This window comes from Brettanomyces bruxellensis, chromosome 7 (genome assembly GCF_011074885.1).
Source record: "Brettanomyces bruxellensis chromosome 7, complete sequence".
NCBI classification, from domain to species: Eukaryota; Fungi; Ascomycota; class Pichiomycetes; order Pichiales; family Pichiaceae; genus Brettanomyces; species Brettanomyces bruxellensis.
In genome coordinates this window covers 966,990-988,087 of record NC_054688.1, presented here as the reverse complement: position 1 = coordinate 988,087, position 21,098 = coordinate 966,990, and the positions used below count along the sequence as shown (strand labels likewise).

General features: G+C 38.3%; 8 protein-coding genes across 8 annotated transcripts; 4 read left to right on the top strand and 4 right to left on the bottom strand.

The window, feature by feature from the left end:
- Positions 1 to 53: 53 nt before the first annotated feature.
- BRETT_004909 (uncharacterized protein) lies at positions 54 to 863 on the bottom strand (the record flags this gene model as incomplete). The annotated part of the gene is made up of 1 exon (XM_041283396.1): positions 54 to 863. One exon carries the CDS (start codon positions 861 to 863, stop codon positions 54 to 56), a length of 810 nt encoding a protein of 269 aa, XP_041136748.1.
- Positions 864 to 1,206: 343 nt separating this feature from the next.
- BRETT_004908 (uncharacterized protein) lies at positions 1,207 to 7,224 on the top strand (the record flags this gene model as incomplete). Its single annotated transcript, XM_041283395.1, has 1 exon — positions 1,207 to 7,224. One exon carries the CDS (start codon positions 1,207 to 1,209, stop codon positions 7,222 to 7,224), a length of 6,018 nt encoding a protein of 2,005 aa, XP_041136747.1.
- A 385-nt stretch (positions 7,225 to 7,609) lies between these two features.
- Positions 7,610 to 8,539, top strand: BRETT_004907 (uncharacterized protein; the record flags this gene model as incomplete). Its single annotated transcript, XM_041283394.1, has 1 exon — positions 7,610 to 8,539. One exon carries the CDS (start codon positions 7,610 to 7,612, stop codon positions 8,537 to 8,539), a length of 930 nt encoding a protein of 309 aa, XP_041136746.1.
- A 49-nt stretch (positions 8,540 to 8,588) lies between these two features.
- On the bottom strand, positions 8,589 to 9,200 carry BRETT_004906 (uncharacterized protein; the record flags this gene model as incomplete). Its single annotated transcript, XM_041283393.1, has 1 exon — positions 8,589 to 9,200. One exon carries the CDS (start codon positions 9,198 to 9,200, stop codon positions 8,589 to 8,591), a length of 612 nt encoding a protein of 203 aa, XP_041136745.1.
- A 475-nt stretch (positions 9,201 to 9,675) lies between these two features.
- On the top strand, positions 9,676 to 12,939 carry BRETT_004905 (uncharacterized protein; the record flags this gene model as incomplete). The annotated part of the gene is made up of 1 exon (XM_041283392.1): positions 9,676 to 12,939. One exon carries the CDS (start codon positions 9,676 to 9,678, stop codon positions 12,937 to 12,939), a length of 3,264 nt encoding a protein of 1,087 aa, XP_041136744.1.
- Positions 12,940 to 13,617: 678 nt separating this feature from the next.
- BRETT_004904 (uncharacterized protein) lies at positions 13,618 to 13,989 on the top strand (the record flags this gene model as incomplete). Its single annotated transcript, XM_041283391.1, has 1 exon — positions 13,618 to 13,989. The coding sequence occupies one exon, from the start codon at positions 13,618 to 13,620 to the stop codon at positions 13,987 to 13,989; it is 372 nt and encodes a 123-aa protein (XP_041136743.1).
- Positions 13,990 to 14,458: 469 nt separating this feature from the next.
- Positions 14,459 to 16,762, bottom strand: BRETT_004903 (uncharacterized protein; the record flags this gene model as incomplete). The annotated part of the gene is made up of 1 exon (XM_041283390.1): positions 14,459 to 16,762. One exon carries the CDS (start codon positions 16,760 to 16,762, stop codon positions 14,459 to 14,461), a length of 2,304 nt encoding a protein of 767 aa, XP_041136742.1.
- A 1,377-nt stretch (positions 16,763 to 18,139) lies between these two features.
- Positions 18,140 to 19,699, bottom strand: BRETT_004902 (uncharacterized protein; the record flags this gene model as incomplete). Its single annotated transcript, XM_041283389.1, has 1 exon — positions 18,140 to 19,699. The coding sequence occupies one exon, from the start codon at positions 19,697 to 19,699 to the stop codon at positions 18,140 to 18,142; it is 1,560 nt and encodes a 519-aa protein (XP_041136741.1).
- Positions 19,700 to 21,098: the final 1,399 nt, after the last annotated feature.

Here is a 21,098-nt window from a genome sequence, read left to right as displayed (position 1 = left end):
AAATAACTGTATATAGTGGTGCATATGGACAGGCCAGGGCAGAATTGCACACTCTAACGATAGAACAATTTGACAGATCCCTCTTTCCCTATCACGTACAAATATTCCCTTTCTAAGACTTGAAGTTTTGTATGGTCGACCAATCCTTTATTAATAACAAGTTCACCTGTGATATCATCAGCCCTGCCTGTCTTCAATGGCTGCAATCTTACTATAAGATTAGATCTATGAAGCAACTTGAAAATAAAGCTGGTGTATATTGTAGCCAAATCGTTGGGTAGTTCTGAAGGCTGAATCAAACTTTTGTCAGAGGGGGCAATAATATAGACATTACCAATTCTGTTAAGTTTTGCCAATTTGCTAATAACATCATCTTCGTCACAGTCTTTCATAAATAGAAAAAGCTGTGGATCTTCTATAAAAATGTTCAATATTTTAGTTTTATCCTGAGTCAACCTTTCTGCTTCCGTCCACAATATATCAAACCATTTGTCAATATCCTCTTCCAAAAATGTTACAAATTTGAAAACTCCGTTCACAGCTGTTATATCAGCTTTGACATATTTTTGGAACTGCTTAGCGTAGACCTCAGAACCGTTTCCAAATGATGCAAAAAGTACGTTAGATTTTGAGTTTCGTAAGCTATAATTATCTTGATTTTGTGTGGTTGAATTTATATAACACTTGTCTAGCATACTGCTTTGTATCAATGCAACCTCAAACCACGTGCATTTTGTGAACTCTGTATAGAGCAGCAAACTGAAGGTGTACTCTTTGCCTAATGCTACACTTGATTGTGGAGTTATAGAACCATCGGAGTAGATCACAAGATCCTGTGCCGGAAGATCTGCAGCGGATGACATGTTGTATATTAAACCTTTCTGCTTAGCGTCTTGACAGCGAAATATACCGAAAAATATATCAATATCTCGTATTCTTACCTTGCAACTAATCTCAGTTCCTTCGACAATTTACAACTACACAGCCTGAAGAATTGTGTGAAAAAAAAAAAAAGCACATAACTGGGATGAAAAATTTATGGCGGTGTATGGGCTATGAGAACGTAGAGGTATAACAAAGGCGGTTAATAAGCTAGCATCAAAGAGGGGAAAGTGATATACTGAGAAGTAAAAAGTCAATTTAAAAATAGCTGTGTGCTTAAAGAAGAAGAAAGTATATTTCTGGAGGAAATATACAAAGGGGAAAATGGCATCATACAATGTTAACTCTACAAAGTCGTACATGCACGCAATGGAGCCTATGATTGAGGCTGTTAGTAAGATGGAGATCGGAACAGATGCAGAGATTTTCAAGCTTCCAAGGAATATTATTGATGATAGAAAGGGTGAGCAGAAAATTGATTTATTGACTAGGGATATGAGGTGGTTGTTGAAATCTTTTGAAAATGTTGATCGGGAACTTCTTATAGATTATGAAGACGAGGAGGAAGACAGCGATAAAGCTGATAATAAACAACATTTAGGAAAAGAAGAAGATGTGAAATGTGAAAGCATTATATCAGATATCTTGGAAGGTTGCAAAAGAGTATATAAGAAGCAATTTTCAGATGATACTGATGGTTCTGAAGTTGAGTCACAGGCTAAACAAATGCTGCAAGGTATCATCAAGACAATCACGGAAGAGCATACGTCTGAAGGCTTACAGAGCTCATTGGCTGATACATTAGGCTTTGAGGAGTTTGATCTCATTTCAGAAATAATTCAGAACAAAGACATACTTGCTTCTAAAAGTGAGGACAAACAGACGACTGAGACAGATGAACGAACGTCCGATCAGACTCTTTCTGGTTACAGATTGCTGACTGATGAACAGCTGGAAGAGCAATACCGGGAAAATCGGTCTAAGGCTTTAAACGTGAAACTTGAAAAAAACAAGGCTAAAGTTAGATATCCGCACGTTTACCAGGCAAACGATACGGGAAGCATTCTTGCGATTACCGGGAAAAAGTACACACTACCAATTGGTAGTACAAGAACTTCATATCAGGATCACGAAGAAATTGATATCCCTCCCTCATTGAGGAAGCCAACAAATGCCCCAAGCAAGCAGGTAAATATTAAGGATTTAGACTTTATGTGCCAAGGAACGTTTAACGGATTTCAGACTCTTAATAGAATGCAATCATTAGTCTATGATGTTGCATACAATACGAACGAGAATATGCTTGTTTGTGCACCGACAGGTGCTGGTAAAACCGGAGTAGCATTACTTACCATACTTCATACTATAGGGCAGTTTAATAGCGAGTCCGAAACTGGAGACTCAAATGTGCAAATGAATATAGACTATGATGAGTTTAAGATTGTTTATGTGGCACCGCTAAAGGCTCTAGCAGCTGAGATTGTCGATAAGTTTTCAAAGGCTTTAGCATGGCTTGGAATACAAGTTCGAGAGCTTACAGGTGATATGCAATTGACAAAAAGCGAGATAATGGCGACCCAGATTATTGTTACCACACCAGAGAAGTGGGATGTTGTCACTAGGAAATCAACCGGAGATACGGAACTTGTTGAAAAAGTTAAACTCTTGATTATTGATGAGGTGCATCTCCTTCAGGAAGATAGAGGTTCCGTCATAGAAACATTAGTTGCTCGTACGCTTCGACAGGTTGAGAGTACACAGTCTATGATTAGGATTATTGGTCTTTCTGCCACTTTACCAAACTATGTGGATGTTGCGGATTTCCTTGGTGTTAACAGAAACGTTGGTATGTTTTACTTTGACCAATCATTTAGACCGGTTCCACTTGAGCAGCAGCTTTTGGGTGTTCGGGCTAAGGCTGGCTCAAAACAGTCTAGAGAGAAATTGGATAGCGTCGCTTTTGAAAAAGTTATCGATATGCTTTCCTTGGGCCACCAGATTATGGTGTTTGTGCATTCAAGAAAGGATACTGTTCGTACTGCCCGGACTTTTATTCATATGGCGGAAGAACAGAGCATGTCTGGATATTTTGACTGCTCGGATAGTGCCAAATATGATCTTTTTGAGCGTGAAATGGGGAAAAACAAAAATAAGGATGTCAGAGAGCTTTTTAAAGGTGGATTTGGTGTTCATCATGCTGGTATGTTGCGTGCGGATAGAAATTTAACTGAGAAGATGTTTCTTGCCGGTGCTATTAAAGTTCTTTGTTGTACTGCCACATTGGCATGGGGTGTGAATCTTCCAGCTGCAGCTGTTATTATCAAGGGAACACAAGTGTACAATGCTCAAGCTGGTGGCTTTGTTGATTTGGGAATTTCCGATGTCCTTCAGATCTTTGGTCGTGCAGGAAGACCCCAGTATCAGGCACATGGTATCGGAATTTTGTGCACTACCTCGGACAAGCTCGATCATTATGTCACTTTGCTTTTAGAGCAGCATCCAATTGAATCCAAACTTGCTGGAAAACTTGTCGATAATCTCAATGCCGAAATTTCGCTAGGCACTGTCACAAACGTTGACGAAGGAGTGCAATGGCTTGGATACACTTATATGAATGTGAGAATGAAAAAGAATCCATTTGGATATGGTATCGGATGGAAGGAGTTGGCTGAAGATCCAATGCTTGTGCAGAAGAGAAGAGACATGATTGTAAAGGCAGCCAAAAAATTACAATCACTTCAAATGATTGTTTATGATGAGAGATCAACTGCTTTAATACCGAAAGATTTGGGTAGAATAGCATCCGATTTCTATCTTTTAAACGAGTCTGTGGAAATATTTAATCAGCTAATGAATCCAATGGTCACAGAGGCTGATGTTTTGAGTATTATATCTATGAGCAGTGAGTTCGACAATATTAAGTATAGGGAAGAGGAAGGAAAAGAGTTAGACAGTTTGAAGAAAGAAAAGGCCGCTTGCGAAATTGATCCTAAGATGGAGACTTCGCAACTAAAGACAAATATTTTGTTACAATCATTTATCTCTCGTGCAGCGATCAAAGATTCAGCATTATACTCGGATTCCAATTATATTGCCCAGAATTCGGCTCGTATTTGCAGAGCTCTTTTCTTTATAGCCCTAGACAGAAAATGGGGTAATTTTGCAAGGGGTATGTTGGCTATATGTAAAGCTGTTGATAAGAGGATTTGGCCTTTCCAACATCCAATTCGCCAGTTTGACCTTCCCGAGCATATCATTAAAGTAATCGAGAACAAAAATCCTAGTATTGACAGTCTAAGGGATATGTCTGCATCTGAATTGGGTGATTTTGTCCACAATAAGCACATGGGCAATGTTCTTTATAAGTTAATTGGCCGGTTCCCATACCTTTTATTGGACGCTGAATGCTTCCCAGTGACCAGTAACGTTTTGCGAGTTCACATTACGATCAGACCAGATTTCACTTGGAGCTATGAAAATCACGGAAACATCCAATTCTTCTGGATATTTGTGGAGGATAGTGAAAAGAGCAATATTTTACACAGTGAAAAATACATCCTTAATAGAAGATCCATGAACTCGGAGCACTCGCTTGATGTCATGATTCCTCTATCAAATCCTCCTCCCAAACAAATTATTATTAGGGCATTGAGTGATACTTGGTTTGGATCAGAGGCTATTCATGCTGTTTCTTTCCAACATTTGATCAAACCTTATAATGAGACAATTCAGACGAAACTATTGAGACTCCAGCCATTGCCTATTAGTGCCTTGCACGATGACGAAGTCGAACGTATTTATAAAGAGAAGTTCAGCTATTTCAATCCAATGCAAACTATGGTCTTTCATACGCTATACTATTCGGACAGTAACGTTTTTGTGGGATCCCCAACTGGTTCAGGTAAAACTGTGGTTGCAGAATTGGCAATGTGGCATGCATTTAGAGAATATCCACATTCAAAGGTTGTTTATATTGCACCAATGAAAGCCTTGGTTCGGGAGAGGGTCGATGACTGGAATAGGAGAATTTGCAAGCATACATTACATAAGATAGTTGAGCTTACAGGTGACTCGTTACCTGATGCAAAGGATATTCATGAAGCAGACATTATAGTTACGACCCCAGAGAAGTTTGATGGTATTTCCAGAAACTGGCAAACGAGGAAATTTGTCCAGCACCTCTCACTTGTTATAATGGATGAAATTCATTTACTTGCTAGTGATAGAGGTCCAATTTTAGAAATTATCGTCAGCAGAATGAATTATATATCTTCCTTCACGAAGAATCCAATTCGTTTATTGGGTCTTTCTACTGCAGTCTCTAATGCGGTGGATATGGCAGGTTGGCTTAAGGTCAAAGATGGTTTATTCAATTTTCCACAAAGTATTCGTCCTGTTCCGCTACAGATGTTTATTGATGGTTTCCCTGACAATCTTGCATTTTCACCTTTAATGAAAACCATGAATAAGCCGGCATTCATGGCCATTAAACAGCATTCACCTTCAAAGCCTGTTTTAATCTTTGTTCCATCACGTCGACAGACAAGACTTACCGCTTTAGATTTGATTCATTTGTGCGGTATGGAGGAAAATCCAAGAAGGTTTAGCCGGATGACTGAAGAGGAGCTCGAGCCTATTGTTAGCAAAGTTAAAGATGATACGTTGAAATTGTCACTTCAGTTTGGTATTGGACTTCATCATGCTGGTTTGGTTCAGAGTGATAGGAGAATTTCTCATAAGTTATTTGAGGAGGGTAAAATACAGATTCTTGTTGCAACTTCTACTTTGGCATGGGGTGTTAACTTACCCGCATACTTAGTTATTATTAAAGGTACGCAATACTTTGATGCCAAAATTGAAGGATACAAGGACATGGATTTGACTGATATTCTTCAGATGATGGGAAGAGCAGGTCGTCCAGCTTTTGATACAAGCGGAGTTGCCATGGTGTTTACTAAAGAGTCAAAGAAGAGTTTCTACAAACATTTCCTTAATATTGGCTTTCCAGTGGAATCATCCTTGCACAAAGTTCTAGATGATCATATTGGTGCCGAGATTTCATCAGGAACAATAAAAAGCCGGCAAGATGCCATGGATTTTCTTACGTGGACGTTTCTTTATAGAAGGGCACACCACAATCCAACATATTATGGCATAGAAGATACTACAGAAGATGCCATTAACAAATATTTGAGTGACCTTATTGATCATGTTGTTGGGGAGCTTAGAAAGTCAAAATGTCTGATTGGTAGTGGGGATCGTATTTATCCTACACCATACTTACAGATATCTTCTTACTATTATTTATCACACCGAACGATGCGTAAGCTTCTCAATAATGTGAAGAGTTCTGCCACTTTCCGTGAATGCTTAAGATGGCTTGCTGAGGCTGCCGAGTATGATGAGTTACCGACAAGGCATGGTGAGGAATTAATCAATACAGAGATGTCAGAACAAATGAGATACCCGGCTAGTGATCTTGAAGATTGCGAATTTATTTGGGATCCACATATCAAGGCATTTCTACTTCTTCAGGCTTATATGTCGAGAGTTGAAATGCCAATTGCAGATTATGCTCAAGATACGGTTTCCGTTCTTGACCAGAGTTTGCGTATACTCCAAGCCTACATTGACGCCACTTCTGAACTTGGATTTTTATCATCGGTTTTAACGCTAATAAGGCTAATGCAATGTATTAAGGCATGCTGCTGGTTCAATCAGAATTTTATCTACACACTTCCTGGATTAAAACCTAGGGATTTACCTGAAGGCTCTTACGATGATGATGGAAGTAATTGGCATTCTTCAGGTCATGCTAGTCAGGAATTGACAATTGAGAAAATCGGCTGCTTACCCCGTAGCAAGCTTCATAAGCTTGCAATTGACCTCAATGTGGAGAAAAGGAGAGTAGATCAGTTCTTAAGGGTGGCTTCTACACTTCCTGTGAGTAAATTCCATGTTTCACAGAAAAAGGTGGACGAATTAACGTTCGAGCTGGTTCATAGAAATGCAGCATACAAGTCTGACTTCAAGGTTTATGCTCCGAAATTTTCAAAGCCACAAAGGGAGACTTGGTTTTTAATGGTGTGCGATTTACAAAATGATCAGCTTTTCTCCATTAAAAGATCATCACCAAAAAGGGTCGGTCACATGGATAAGATCCGGGACCAACTTGAAATTGACGAAGCCTTGAGAGGAAAGACTGTTGATGTCATTGCTATCAGTGACTTTACCGACATCTATTACAGAACGGAATGGACATTCCGGGAAGGTGAGAAAAAAGACACCAAAGCTCAGCAGCACGTGACTGCAGACACTTCAGAAAATAATAAAGAGGAGTAATGATGAAAACTTACTTGGAGTTGTGGCTGTACGCACGGTGAGCATTTTTTTCCGCCTTTGAATAGAGTGCGATTACGCCTAGTACTTAGTTAATTCAATAGAACAATTAATTACGTTAGATCAAGGATGCGAATGCGAGGCACGCAGTTAATGTAACGTAAATTCCGGATGCCTAAATTTATTCCTATTGTACATATATATTTTTCACCCGTAACATAAGCAACTTTCTTTTCTTTCATGGTTTATTTTTATTTTATTTTTTTCAGCCATCTCTATCTTTCCAAGCTCCAAAAAACAAAGGCATCTTGAAATTTCCACCAATAATATATACCTTTAAAGGAAGCGTTACGTTCAATCAAGGACATTCTATTTTAGATCAATCATTATGGGGATAGAAAATGCGGAAGAACCAAATTCTTCGGAGCCCTTAATTAATCCTACCGATTCAAATAGAGTAACAAATGCACCAGAACCAACACTAAGGACTTCGATTATTCATGCTTGTCTTACTGCCAATTCTACAACTTTATACACATACGATGATCCGAACTTTGCTCCACTTCTAAACATTAACTATGCTGAGCTTGTTTCAAGTAACATTGGAGCGATAAACTCATTACCTGAGAGCAGGGCTGACAATTATAATGTTTCTTCCTACTTAATGACATACAAGAATGACCAAAGAGAGGCGGAAGGGAAAATCGATGATAAGAAAAAGGACAAGTACATAAAACTTGTACTTTATTACAACAAGAAACTAATGAAAAATAACGACCTGATTACGTTGGTTATTCTTTGCGGAGACGAAATGCTAAAGAGTTTCGTATACAATCTTATGGATAAAATTATGTTTACCTATCTGAATGCCTATTACGAATCACCTGGACTGACAGCCAACATGACAACCACCACAAATTTCGAGTTCAAGATCAGAATGAGAGATATAATAATGGGTGAGCAAGACAAACTTATCACTTTAACGCAGAACTACGGAGCCGTAAATGGTGACCTTACTCATATTCGTGAAATTATGAATAGTAACATAGATAAGATATTGGATCGTGGCCAATCTTTAGACACATTGATAGATAAGACACAGAATCTTAACACTTCAGCAAACTCTTTTAGACGTACGGCGATCTCCGTCAAACGAAAATTCTGGTGGTCCAATGTGAAATCTATATTTATCACATGTTTAATCGCCACCATTGTTCTTTATTTTCTCATAGGCCTTGAGTGCGGACTTCCATTCTACAACAAATGTGTCCATCCATCTCCTCCACATCAGCCAATACATTCCCATCCCCCTAAATAATCATACAAGCAATCAGAAAAAGCTATATCTCATCTAAAAATTAATGCCATCACACACTCTCATTATTATCTTGCGATGGTGCCGAATTTTCATTATTATTAGCAACACTTTCATCTCTTTTTGCTCTTTTATTCTGGTGGGTCGAGTCACCAGATTCATCATCATCATCAGCTTTACTTTCATTATCGTTTTCTGGTTCAGTACTCACATCACCAATCTCAACATGGTCATTTTCTGTTCCGGCTGCAGCTTTCGCCTGCTTTTTATACATTTTCTCTTTCTGCTTTAGTTCTTTACGTCGGTTAAACTTCTCCAACTCTTCCTGCAGCACGGGAACAAAGCTGTTGAAGTTGGCAGTTTGTAGGGCTAAAATGATATCGTCTGCATTGACAACCTTCCGTCCCTTCGCCTTTATGTACTGTTTTGCATTGTGATAAATATAATTTATGAAAACAACTGCTGATCGCTGTATTACCGTTTGTGAATCCTTGGCCAATATCATTGGGTTTTGATCACCACTTTCATCTGCCAAAGTTTTTTTCGCCAACTTGTTAATCGTCGATTTCGGGAAAAGAATCGAATCTATTGAAATACCTTGATTAGCAATTGCAGTTTCCATGTTCGATTCTTGCTCATCTTTTCTCCATCCTTTTGCGGGCATCTTCTTCTCTATTTATGCCAATTATTCTACCTTATCGCTTCGATGATTATTAAACCTTTATTCCAGGATGCTAGGAAAACAGAAAGCGCTTTCTATACTAACAAATAAGTTATTCAGTTTCTAGTTTGGTCCTTTGAAGCGATTATGGAATGAGCTACTGGAGATGTGGAAGATGAGAAAAGGAAAGAAATGAATGCATTGAAGTTTTTACCTTTTGCATCTGAATTTGTAGACGCGTCCTCGAATGGACATAAAAACAATTTAAGTCGATCGACCAAATGGAGATCCGAATTTCACATTCGTCCAGATTGGAATTAAACCAGCTAGGAAAATGACATATTCTTCCTGATATAATTGTAAGTATTCTAATGAGAAAAGCAGTAGCATATTCTTCATTTATACTTCGAGTCCATCCTTTTAAAACAATTCACATTGCCCCTTTTGTTACATTGAAGACTTTAAAAGTTATTTTAGAATGAGTTTTGCAACAGTGAGCGTTGCTTATAAGCCGCTCCATAACTGCTTGCTTAACTTACCGGCGCCGTTCATCAGTCCATTTATAAATTCAGCCAATTTATTGGTTCAAAATGTTGTAATTAAAGTGGAATACACAAACATAAAGGGTGAATCGAGGTCAATTTATTGTGGTTGGACCGGCTTTTTCTCGGCTTTCTCCTCAACAGTGGAAATCGATCCATCATTTGCAACAATATCACATATTAAAGAAGGACTTGAGGTGTCAATTCAAATTGTCATGCCCAATGAGATTTGCAGAATTCAAACGGCTGAACTTGAACCAGCTACAACTGAGGACTGGGAATTGACGGAGATGTATGCAGGCACAATAGAGGATAAGTTTCTCAACCAGATAAGAGCATTGCAAGTTAACCAAACTGTTATCATTCACCCAAATTCAAATTCATCAAGTAGTACAGTCAAATTTTTGGTCAAAGAAGTTTGTTCGACCAGTGAAAAAATAAAGTATGGTCTACTTACAAACAATACTGAATTACATATTGCTCCAAAAATTCGGAAGCACACACATTCTAAACAAGTGGAAATCCCAGCTAAAGAATTATCTACGGCTAGTGATCACTTCATTTTGCGTTCTGTTGCTCTACCAAATGACTTGGTGAAAATAGAATATAAAGATGACTACTGCGTATTTGTTAATTTGGACAAGCTAAACTCTGATTTTCGATTTGCAATGATTTCAGTGTTGGAAGGACCAGGAACTCCACAAAAGGCATTAATTGATATGAGTAGCAGACATGGAAAAAAGAAGGAAGGTAAACTGTTAAATAAATTGAAGAAACCGAAGCTGATTGCCAAGATCATGAAATGTGCTACATTGGATTCTGGTACTATTGCTATTAGCAAGTTGCTTTCGGTATCTTTAGGATTGGAAGGAACAGTCGGCGAAAAGATTATGGTACAGCTTTTGAGCAACGAAGAAGGAAAACTAAGCGATGAAACTTCATACAAATTAATAATGCATCCAATAACTACTGAGAGTCTGAAGAAGAATACAAAGAAGGCAATAAAGGATGGAGATCGCAAGATGAGTAAGGAGAGCAAGCACAGAAAGGAGTTAAGCATGAAATATCGAAAAATGCTGGAATCTCTTTTTCATTCAAATTCAAAACCACCACTTACCAATGGTATGAAAATCCCCATGATTCAAAAATCGCCATTTGTTGATGGAGCGGTACTAGAGATCAAATGCAGTAGTAAGAACGAGACAGAGTATCCGCATTGGATAATATTTGACGACAAATTGATGCATCATGCAATTGGGAGAGGATCATCAATATTGACAGAGAAGAGATTTTTACAAGATCGTGGAAGAGTTGAAGAGAAGGAAAAACAATTTAAAATGATTGCAAGGGATAAGGAACTAAGCGACATTTCTGGATGTATAAAACGACAGACAAACTGCATAATATATGGAGCATCTGGCTCTGGGAAGACAATGTTATGCAAGGAATTAAGCAGTCAATTTCATTCCAAGGGCTATTATACGAAGGAAATTGACTGCAACGAGATTATAAGCACTTTGAATCTTGAAAAATTGAAGAAACTTTTAACGGAGACCGTTATTATGGAATTGCTTTGGCATGAACCATCTATATTATTATTAGAGAATGCCGACTCCTTGATTTCCAAAGAAACTGAACACGGAGAATCAGGCTTCAGTACACAACTTGCCGAACTTTTTTCTAGTAGGTTGACTCCCCTATCAAGAGGCCATAAAGTTTCGCTAGTCGTGACATGCAAGACTCGAGATTCTATAAATCCACTAATATTTCAGAAACATTTGGTTGAGGAGGAGTTTAACCTGAAATCGCCAACCAAAGAACAGAGGCTTGAGCTTTTGATCAACTTTATAAAGAAGTATCCACTTTCAGAACCAAAAGATGAAGAATTTTTGAGGGACGTTGCTGCAGACACTGAAGGATACCTTCCATATGATTTAAAATGCCTCTGTGATAGAGCATTTCATGATGCTATATCATCCGAGTTGCCAATGAAGGACAGACACATTGGTATGGAAAACTTTGTTCACTCTTTGAAAGGATTTACGCCATCGTCCCTCAGGGGTGTAAAGTTACAAAAAAGCACAGGAACATCATGGAATAGTATTGGTGGATTAAAACAAGCAAAGCAGATATTACTAGAGACTCTTGAATGGCCAACAAAGTATGCACCTATATTTGCAAATTGTCCGCTACGTCTTCGGTCAGGAATTCTTCTTTATGGGTATCCTGGTTGCGGAAAGACGTTACTAGCATCTGCTGTTGCATCACAATGCGGGCTCAACTTTATATCGATCAAAGGACCGGAGATATTGAATAAATATATCGGAGCATCGGAACAGGCAGTTCGAGAACTCTTTGAGCGAGCCACAGCTGCAAAGCCTTGTATTTTATTCTTTGATGAATTTGATTCCGTCGCTCCCAAAAGAGGCCACGATTCTACTGGTGTTACAGACAGAATTGTCAACCAATTATTGACGCAGATGGACGGTGCCGAAGGATTGGACGGGGTATACGTTTTAGCGGCCACTTCCAGGCCGGATTTAATTGATCCAGCTTTGCTTAGGCCTGGTCGTCTTGATAAATCGGTTTTATGTGAAATGCCTAATTATGAAAACCGACTCGACATTTTGAAGACAATTTTAAAAAGTAACAAGTTCTCGGTTGCTGCAGATGTTAACTTGGGAGAAATTGCACGTAAGGCTGCCAAATTTTCCGGAGCAGATTTACAGGCACTAATATATAATTCATATTTAAAAGCTGTACACGAAGATTTGGCGAAGAAGGAGAAATTGATGCAGGAAAATAACAAGGACGAGGGTGCCGTGGATTACTTTGTGAGTTTAACCACCAAACAAAGTGCAATACAGTCTTCGGTAACGAATTTGGGTGAGAGGTTAAGAAGCATAAGAATGAATGAGAAGGAATCAGGGATAGGTAATAGTGCAGCCCTGAACAGGGGGTTGTATGATAACGGAGTTAAAAATGATCATTCTAGAAACGTGGCAAACAATTCGAAAAAAGTGGTTCTTAAAGCCGGACACTTTAAGCAGGGCTTACTGGAAACAAACCGGTCGATATCCAATAAACAGATAAAGAAGCTTGACCAAATTTATGAGAAGTTTACAGAAAATAGAAGAGCAGGCGATCTTCGGGATGGAGAAGCAAGCCAAAATATTGGCGAGAGAACTACATTGATGTGAATAGCAATTGTTCATGCAGTTTCCCTATCTATGTATAATTCGGAAATAAAGAAATTCTTTGCGATTCGAGGAACTTTTTCAAGTACATTTTTAAATGTAAGCATATCGCTACTTTCGGAAAGAACGGATATGTGAAGTAGCAATTTAACGTAGAATAGGAATATTTGTTTTCTACCGCGCTTGACTATCAATTATATCATGACTGGCTTTCACATATTTACCAGGGTCACTAACGATTAAACATTGATCTCGCATCTTTACGGAATGTAGGTTTTTTTTGCTTTCTTGCCTATGATTATCTACCTGTTTGCATTGCTTGAAGCTGTAATGTCGGTCGGTTGATTTCCAAAACTTTTTTATAACCGAGGGAGTTAACATCGCGCGCTGTTAACTATTTCACTACTTCCGTGTTTCCAGAAGTAGATAAATTTTTGTGAGGAGACTGCTGAGTAAGTAATTCGTCATGTAAAAAAGAAAGCGGAGGGAGGAAAAAAATTGCCGACGGGTAGCCGGAAATAAATATACAATCCCGAAAGGACCCAGAATCTTACAAATACAACTATAACTGAAAAAATATTTAAATAACCGGAAGTTGCACCCTTAACCTTTTGAATACGATCTTTTCAAATCGTCGATACACAAAACATTAAGTGGATAAAGGGCAATTGCTTACACATCATGGGAATAACATCCATACAAGGAACGATGAAGACTCACAGAATAAAGGCACTGGGCCTATTTAAAGCTTTTTCAAGGAAATCTTCGATTTTAGACGGTAAGCGGAAAATAAAACAACATCACAAGAAAGCATTTCCTGACTCAAGCGATCGTCAAAGTTTTGAAAGCAGCTCAACATCAAATAGCATGTTTTCAACCAGATCTGGTGTTAATAGTATAGCGTCCACTGATGGAATAATAAAGCCGGAGATGCCGAATGGTTGGGAGATAAGGTATGATCCTGTTCTTAGCGAGTATTATTATTTGAACAAAAAACAGGGTATTGTTCAGTTTGATTCACCGCTGGAGGTTGTGCGGCATATTGATATATGAATTGGAAATAAATTTTCTAAACATGGATGCATCATCATACGATTGGCTGTTTTATAGATCACCGAGATCACCGCCTGTCTTTAAAAATTTCGTGTAACTCACTCCTGTCAAACTTTTTTCATATTTTCATATAGATTTTCGCAAAGTTCTCGGTTCAACGCTTTTATCTATATTCTTATCGCTCGCTTATATACGCTTATATATGTACATAATATGACTTATACCAAGTCCTTTCCATTCCAAACATGACAATTAATTAGAATACTTATCAAATCTACGAGACGGTCAGATAGTAAGAATATTCTATTCATTGGTATTTCTAACATAGAGGTAATTAAAATCATGCAAATGAAATTGGAATCAAAATCCGTTCTAAATAAAGGGAAAAAATGAAACGTAAAAAAAGCCAAAGGGTTCGTAGCCAGACTTGATATTATCATCACCGAGAAATTAGGCATCACGTTTTGTATTAAATACTATGTGTCTCCTTCCTTAACCATCTCAATGCACGCACGTCATGGATGCTTGTCAAAATAGGAGAAATACTATCATAAACTCTTTTGTGGTATGCATTAATCCATGTGACCTGCTCATCTGTTAAATACGTCTTGTCTATGAGGTTCAAATCAAAAGGAACAAGGGTCATATATTCGAATGCTAACTCATTGGATTTATTGGATTTGGTCACAAGTACATCGCTCTCAATCCGGACACCAAATTGGTCTGTCAAGTAACAACCTGGTTCATCACTAAGAAAATTTCCAGGCTCTAGCGGCTTATAATTGTATGAAGTTTTTGCAGGTGAGAGGCCACATGGTCCAGAGTGGACACATATATATGTATCAATCCCATGACCCGTGCCATGGGAGTATTTATAACCCTCCTTCAAGAGCGGATCTCTACCCAACGAATCAATGTAATATGAAGAAGTTCCCTGCTTGAATTGAAGCATTGCAATTCTGAGATGGCCATTCAGAACAAGTGTAAATATTTTCTTCTCTAAAGCTGATGGTAATCCAAAATGATATGTTCTGGTAATATCAGTGGTGCCATCTAAATACTGTGCACCTGAATCACACAAAAATACTGCATCTGGATCAACAATGGAGCACTCCTTGTCTGTAGGCTCATAATGCACAACAGCACTATTTGGACCTGTTGACGCAATTGTAGCAAAGGATAGTCCCTTAAAGTATTTTTGCTGACTTCTATAATACGCAGAACGGTTTGCAACATCCATTTCTGATAAAGTGTCACCATTTTTGAGCTTTTCATCAAGCCATGCATAAAGCTGGCATAATGCGACACTGTCCCTTAGTTGAGCATTCCTGTTTCCAGATATTTCTGTCTCATTCTTGATTCCCTTGAATTCTCCAACAATTGACCGTCTCATAACTTCATAAATTGATGGTAATTGAGTGAACAAAGCATAGCTTGGCTCTGTTTCAGTATTGACAGTGTTTAAGCTTGGATCCTGGGAATCCAATGCTGGTAGATCCCGCCAGAATTGATTGTATCTGTAAATCTGGAAATTTTCAGAACAAGAGCAAAGATATGTGATAATATCTTTAGAAAGTTTGCGTTTGTCAACGTACAGTTTGACCGAGTCAGAAGTAATCACTAAATAAGAGAAAAACACAGGGTTGTACGCTATGTCATTACCTCTCAAATTGAGAACCCACGCAATTTCATCAAGGGCAGATACAATAACAGCAAAAACGCTTGCATTCTTCATGAACTTTCTAATGCGGGCCAATTTGCTTGTCGTAGATTCACCTGAATATTGCAATTCATGTTTGAAAAGCATTAATTCAGAAATATCTTTGTGAGGAGGGACATAGTGCTCCAATTTCATGGTATCATCAACCAAGTTATGATCTAAGATTGTAGCAAAGTTCAAATTGTAATTAAAGCATAATTCTTTCAATTCAACACCTGTCTTTACACTTATCAATCTTGGATCAACACCAATCGTACCAATTTCATCTGATCGAAGAATTCCATCTTCTTTATGCTCTCTCACTTCGTCCATAACCTCATCCATAGTCCACTGCTTCCAATCCGGATAACCTTCAACACCTTGCTTTAAAAGCTGCCAGTTACCATCTAACTGTCTGCCAGCCTGCAAGAAATATCTGCCATCTGTGGAAAGTGCTGCCCTATCCAAGGTAATGATTGCAACACCTGCACTTCCGGTAAAACCAGAAATATATTCACGTCTCTGGTCCTTTGGTGCAGTGTACTCGCTCTGATGTTCGTCCTCAGATGGTATGATGTATGCTGTAAGCTTCCAGATCTTCATTTGCTTTCTAAGAAGTTCCAAACGACGTGATGAGTCAAAGGTTTCAAATGTACAAGCAGTTTTGCCAAATAACGTAGTCTGATCACGAGAAAGTGCTGAATTTGCGATCTCACTGTGCGTATCACATTTCTTTCTTGGAATATCGCATGTTTTGCACTCGGCTGTAGTAGAAGAGGATGATGACATAGGAGAAAAGCAATAGGGCGAGTATGCGGCAGGTTCTTCGGAAACAACACTTTTCGAATCCTTTTGGTCTAATTTATTGTTCACTTTCACCTTTCTTGTTGCATTACCCTGTATAGACAGATTTGATGATTTCTCCGACAAAGAGACTGATTCATTTATATGGCGACGCCGTTTCGGTAACAAGAGATGCTTCAACGTTGAAAAGCAGCCAGCAGAAGACTCTTGTTGCGATTTTTTAAAAGCAGAGTCCCTTGTGGAAGCAATGTGGCAGGATCTTTTTGACATCTATAAGAAAAAAGCCAAAAGAATTCAAGGTAGAGCGCCAAAATCCCAACTGTGATGATGGCAGATAAGATAAATGGGACTAAGTGAGTCCTTTTATTAACCGTTTTTAGGATGTGGATAAGATGTGAAACAAACGAATTCAGTACAATATTTCCCTTAGAAGTCGGCCTTCACTACTTGAAAAATGCTTATAACTGTGCAGTAAAATTAAATCATCAGCTTTGTGAAAATAAATGTATGTAGTTTCGATAGGGCGTTATATTTTGCTTTTATAACAATGCAGTTTTTTTCGAGACGGATACCGGTTTGACTGCAGAAAAATCGTTTGTGGCTTTATTCTGATTTAGATCTATGAAAGAAAATAAAAAAGCGTGGTGTGTTCTGCACCGCCTGGTTCGGATTAAAAAGCAGCAAAACAAAGGCAAAAGAAACAGAAAGTACATGAAGAAGAAAATTTTCTTGAGTGATTTACTAGGGGATACACTACTGAGCGATAACTGAAAATTTCAAAAAATCAAAATATTGGAGCTTCAATCATTCAGTCGGTCATGCGTCGGATCTTTTTCTCCAATTTATCAATTATCTGACGCACAAGTATGCATATATGAAGGATGAAATAAAATTTCCCTGCAAGGAATCAAACGAGTAGGGCAATCTTTCTTCCGGCTCAGGCAAATTTTGTAGCATAGATATAGATGATCTCTTTGGCAATTTGGGTAGTATGGCACATTTTGAACTTTGTTCCGTATGCGTAAACAACGGTAACGTAGAATTTAATGTGAATTTTGTTAGCATAAATCTATATATCGCGAGGTTCATTTTCTTTTTGTTCCGTACACTGCTTACATTTCATGTTTTTTTTTTTCCTGATTACTCTTTTAACTGACTGAAATTGCATCTAGCATTATGAAATTTCAATCTGGGCTTAAGAAGTCATTTAATGTCAGTTCTTCTGCACTTGAACGTATCTGCATGACGATCAAGTTTCTGCTTTTCAGTAAACTACTCGGAGTAACCATTTGCCTTTGAATACATAAAGCACTGCGTCATATTTGGTACCATGTAACTCATATACATGAAGCGGGAGCATAAATCAAAATAATACGTACTGCTTTATATTAAAAGATAACATCAGATTGCTATCCCGCCATACATTTCAAACATCAATATTCGACTTGCGTTTCAATACGGGACAACAAGAATTCCTTCACAAACCAAATGCAGGTGCTTACGCTAGATTTATCATTACTATATATTATATGTGTTGCGATAGCGTAACATCTCCGCTTGGGAGAAAAAATAATAAGGAAAGCCGAATTCAAAAATAAGTTCCATTTATAAATGCATTCTTGAAAGGAAAATTGTGTACGTACACACTCAACTTGAAGTTGAGGAGTTATGATTGTTCGAAACCGACTGCTTATTTGAATCTTGACTTCCCACGTGAATTGTACCTGAAGCTTTAGAATCACTTGTTTCTGGAATGGCATGTCCTGATTCCTGAGGAAGAGTTTTTAGTGGAACTTGCTTTTCCAGCATGGATTCTCTATCATCGTTAAAGTTGGAAGCTGGAGTTTCAAAGCCATTCACATCAAAGAAGTTTCTCCTGATTTCAACGTAATCGTATGCGAACTCACCAATTTGATCTTCATCCATACCATTCTCCTCGGCTTCTTCGCTCGCACGAAGTTGTAGGCAAGGAATCTTGTTTATAACATAACAAATAAGTGCCGTGACTGCCATGCAATATCCGATTACGGCAAAAATGTACGCTATCTGCTTGTACATCTGCTTCCAATTGTGATCAATCCAACCACCCTCATGCTCAGTATAGCCGTCGTAACCTAAAACTGTTGCCGAACCAAAAATCGCATTGAAGAACAAGCCGATAACTCCGGCCATACCGTGCTCGGCTAAAACATCTAATGAATCATCAACTCTGAGCCAAACCTTGATGATAGTAGAAAAGTTACAAACTGCACCTGAAACAATTCCAAGGATGACGCTTGCCCATAAAGGAATGCAACCAGACGATGGAGTAGCGGCAACAAGACCACAAATAATACCAGAACAAAGGCCGACAGTAGACCAATGATAGGTACGGAAGTAATCAAGTAAAACCCACGTAAAACCTCCGAATGCGGCACAAAGGTTTGTGTTCATAATAGCATACACTGATTTTAGAGATGGAATAACACACGTAAGGCCATTAAAGCCGAGCCATCCGAACCAAAGCATGGTAGTGCCGATAGTAATCATACTCACATTGTGTGGTCTGAAATTAACCATTAAGTGCTTGCGACGCTTTCCCAAAAAGTACGACATGACAAAACCAGAGAAACCAGAAAGGATTTCGACCGGACCACCACCGGCATAGTCCAAAACTCCCCATTTATAAGCCCAACCGTTAGAGTTCCAGACCCAACAAGCAACTGGACAGTAAACAAGTGTCAACCATATGAAGGTGAACGGTATAATCGGAAGGATTCTACCTCGTTCGCAAATAGCACCTATAAGAATACAGATGGTGATCGAAGCGAACATGCCCTGAAAGTTCGCAAATGCTAACTCAGGATATTTGCTCTCCTGAGGACCAAGCTCTAGGGCTTCATTAACATTCATATATCCAAAGTTATGTAAATTCCCTATAAATTTGTTCGTTGCTGTGGAAGAAAATGCCAAGGAGTAACCCCAGAAGTACCATTGAAATATAGAAATAACAAGCACCAGAAAGACAGCAAATATCATGTGAAGAGCGGACTTTCTGCGAGCTAATCCGGAATAAAGGTATGCAAGCCCAAAACACATGATTAACACAAGACAAGTACCTGTTACCATTGTTATAATGGTAGCCTCGCTATACATATCAGTCCAGACATGAGAATTCGGATCCGTACTTCGGTGGACCAGCTCTATAAGATGCTTATACCCGGACATTATGACAACTATTAGAATATTTTCTTTTTGCTCTGTTGCTATTTGTTCACAGTAGACACAAATTAGAATGTATTAATACCAGGCTGGATGTGGGTATATATAGTGTAATAGTGCTTCTAGAGCCAGTTAGGATTTGCCAAAATAAGGGCCGGTGCACTAAAGAGTGTTGATGCGTAAGTATAATATAAGTAATACTTCGTTAAACAACAGAACACATGAAATTTACAAACTATGAATAAAAGAACTAATGAAGAGAAAAGTATGCGTTCATTAATATGGGGGCGGATAGGATCCTTTTTATCGTATAGAAGAATTTTTTAGATTCTGCAGGGTTACACATGTATTTACCAAGTGACAAAAAAAAAAAAAATAGGAGAGAAACAGTTGAAAAATAGAAGCAAAACAATAGGAAAAGTTCGTGATAGTAATGAAATCTATTCCGCAGTTCAATTTTTACAAGAGTCTGATTGTTTGTAATTTTGTATTACTCTTTACCGGTTGTATAAAATAATTTCTATTGTTACCATTCCCATCCATCTTTTGACACAACTCGTTGGTTGGATACAATTAGAATTATAGCACTTTTACACGCAAAATCATGCTTACTATCAGTACAATATTGCTGATCATAATTGCCATCAGAATGGATTCCCGAATTCTATAACAAAATTTTACATGTATGAGTATAATAATCACTGGTCAATTGTCTGAAGTTCGATAGCCGTTTTTGAACAGCTTGCCCAATAACGCATGAAAGCAACATGTAAAACCGACGAGCTTTTTTTTTTTTTTTTTTTTTTTCACACTTTCTTCCCAATGCCTATTGAGATAAGAAGAATAGTGCCATCAAGAAATAAAAAAACGAGGCGAGGGCACACCAGAGGATCCGTTAATGACCAATAAAATTTGGCCAACCCCAAGAAAAACTATGGTGTAAATGGTTGTTACTTCCCCTTTGGCTGGGTCCGATTCAGATTAGAAAAAGAAATAGGAGTTACCGAAATTTTAAACTATATTGATGCTAACCCCACATTGACAGGCGATGCCGATGAGATGCCCTCGCATCGCTAATGGACCCTTTGTGGAGAGCTTTGTTGTTGTTGATTGTAACCCCGTATGATAAGAAATATATAACTACAGAGTAATCAAGCACTACACTTGGTTGATCCATGAAGAAAATTGTGTTTGACTCAGTCAAGTGTGCCATATTTTTCGGCCCTGATTGATAACACGAAATGGATCATTGCGGACCAATGAAAAATCACCTTGATATAGATAAGAGATTTTTTTGAGCTGTAAACCGTTAAATTTTGCCCTTTCTTTAACCAAACCGAGAATGCGCGGCAAAAATTGAATCAGAATAACTTTGCTGTTGTCTCCATGAAAAGATTTTACAGCT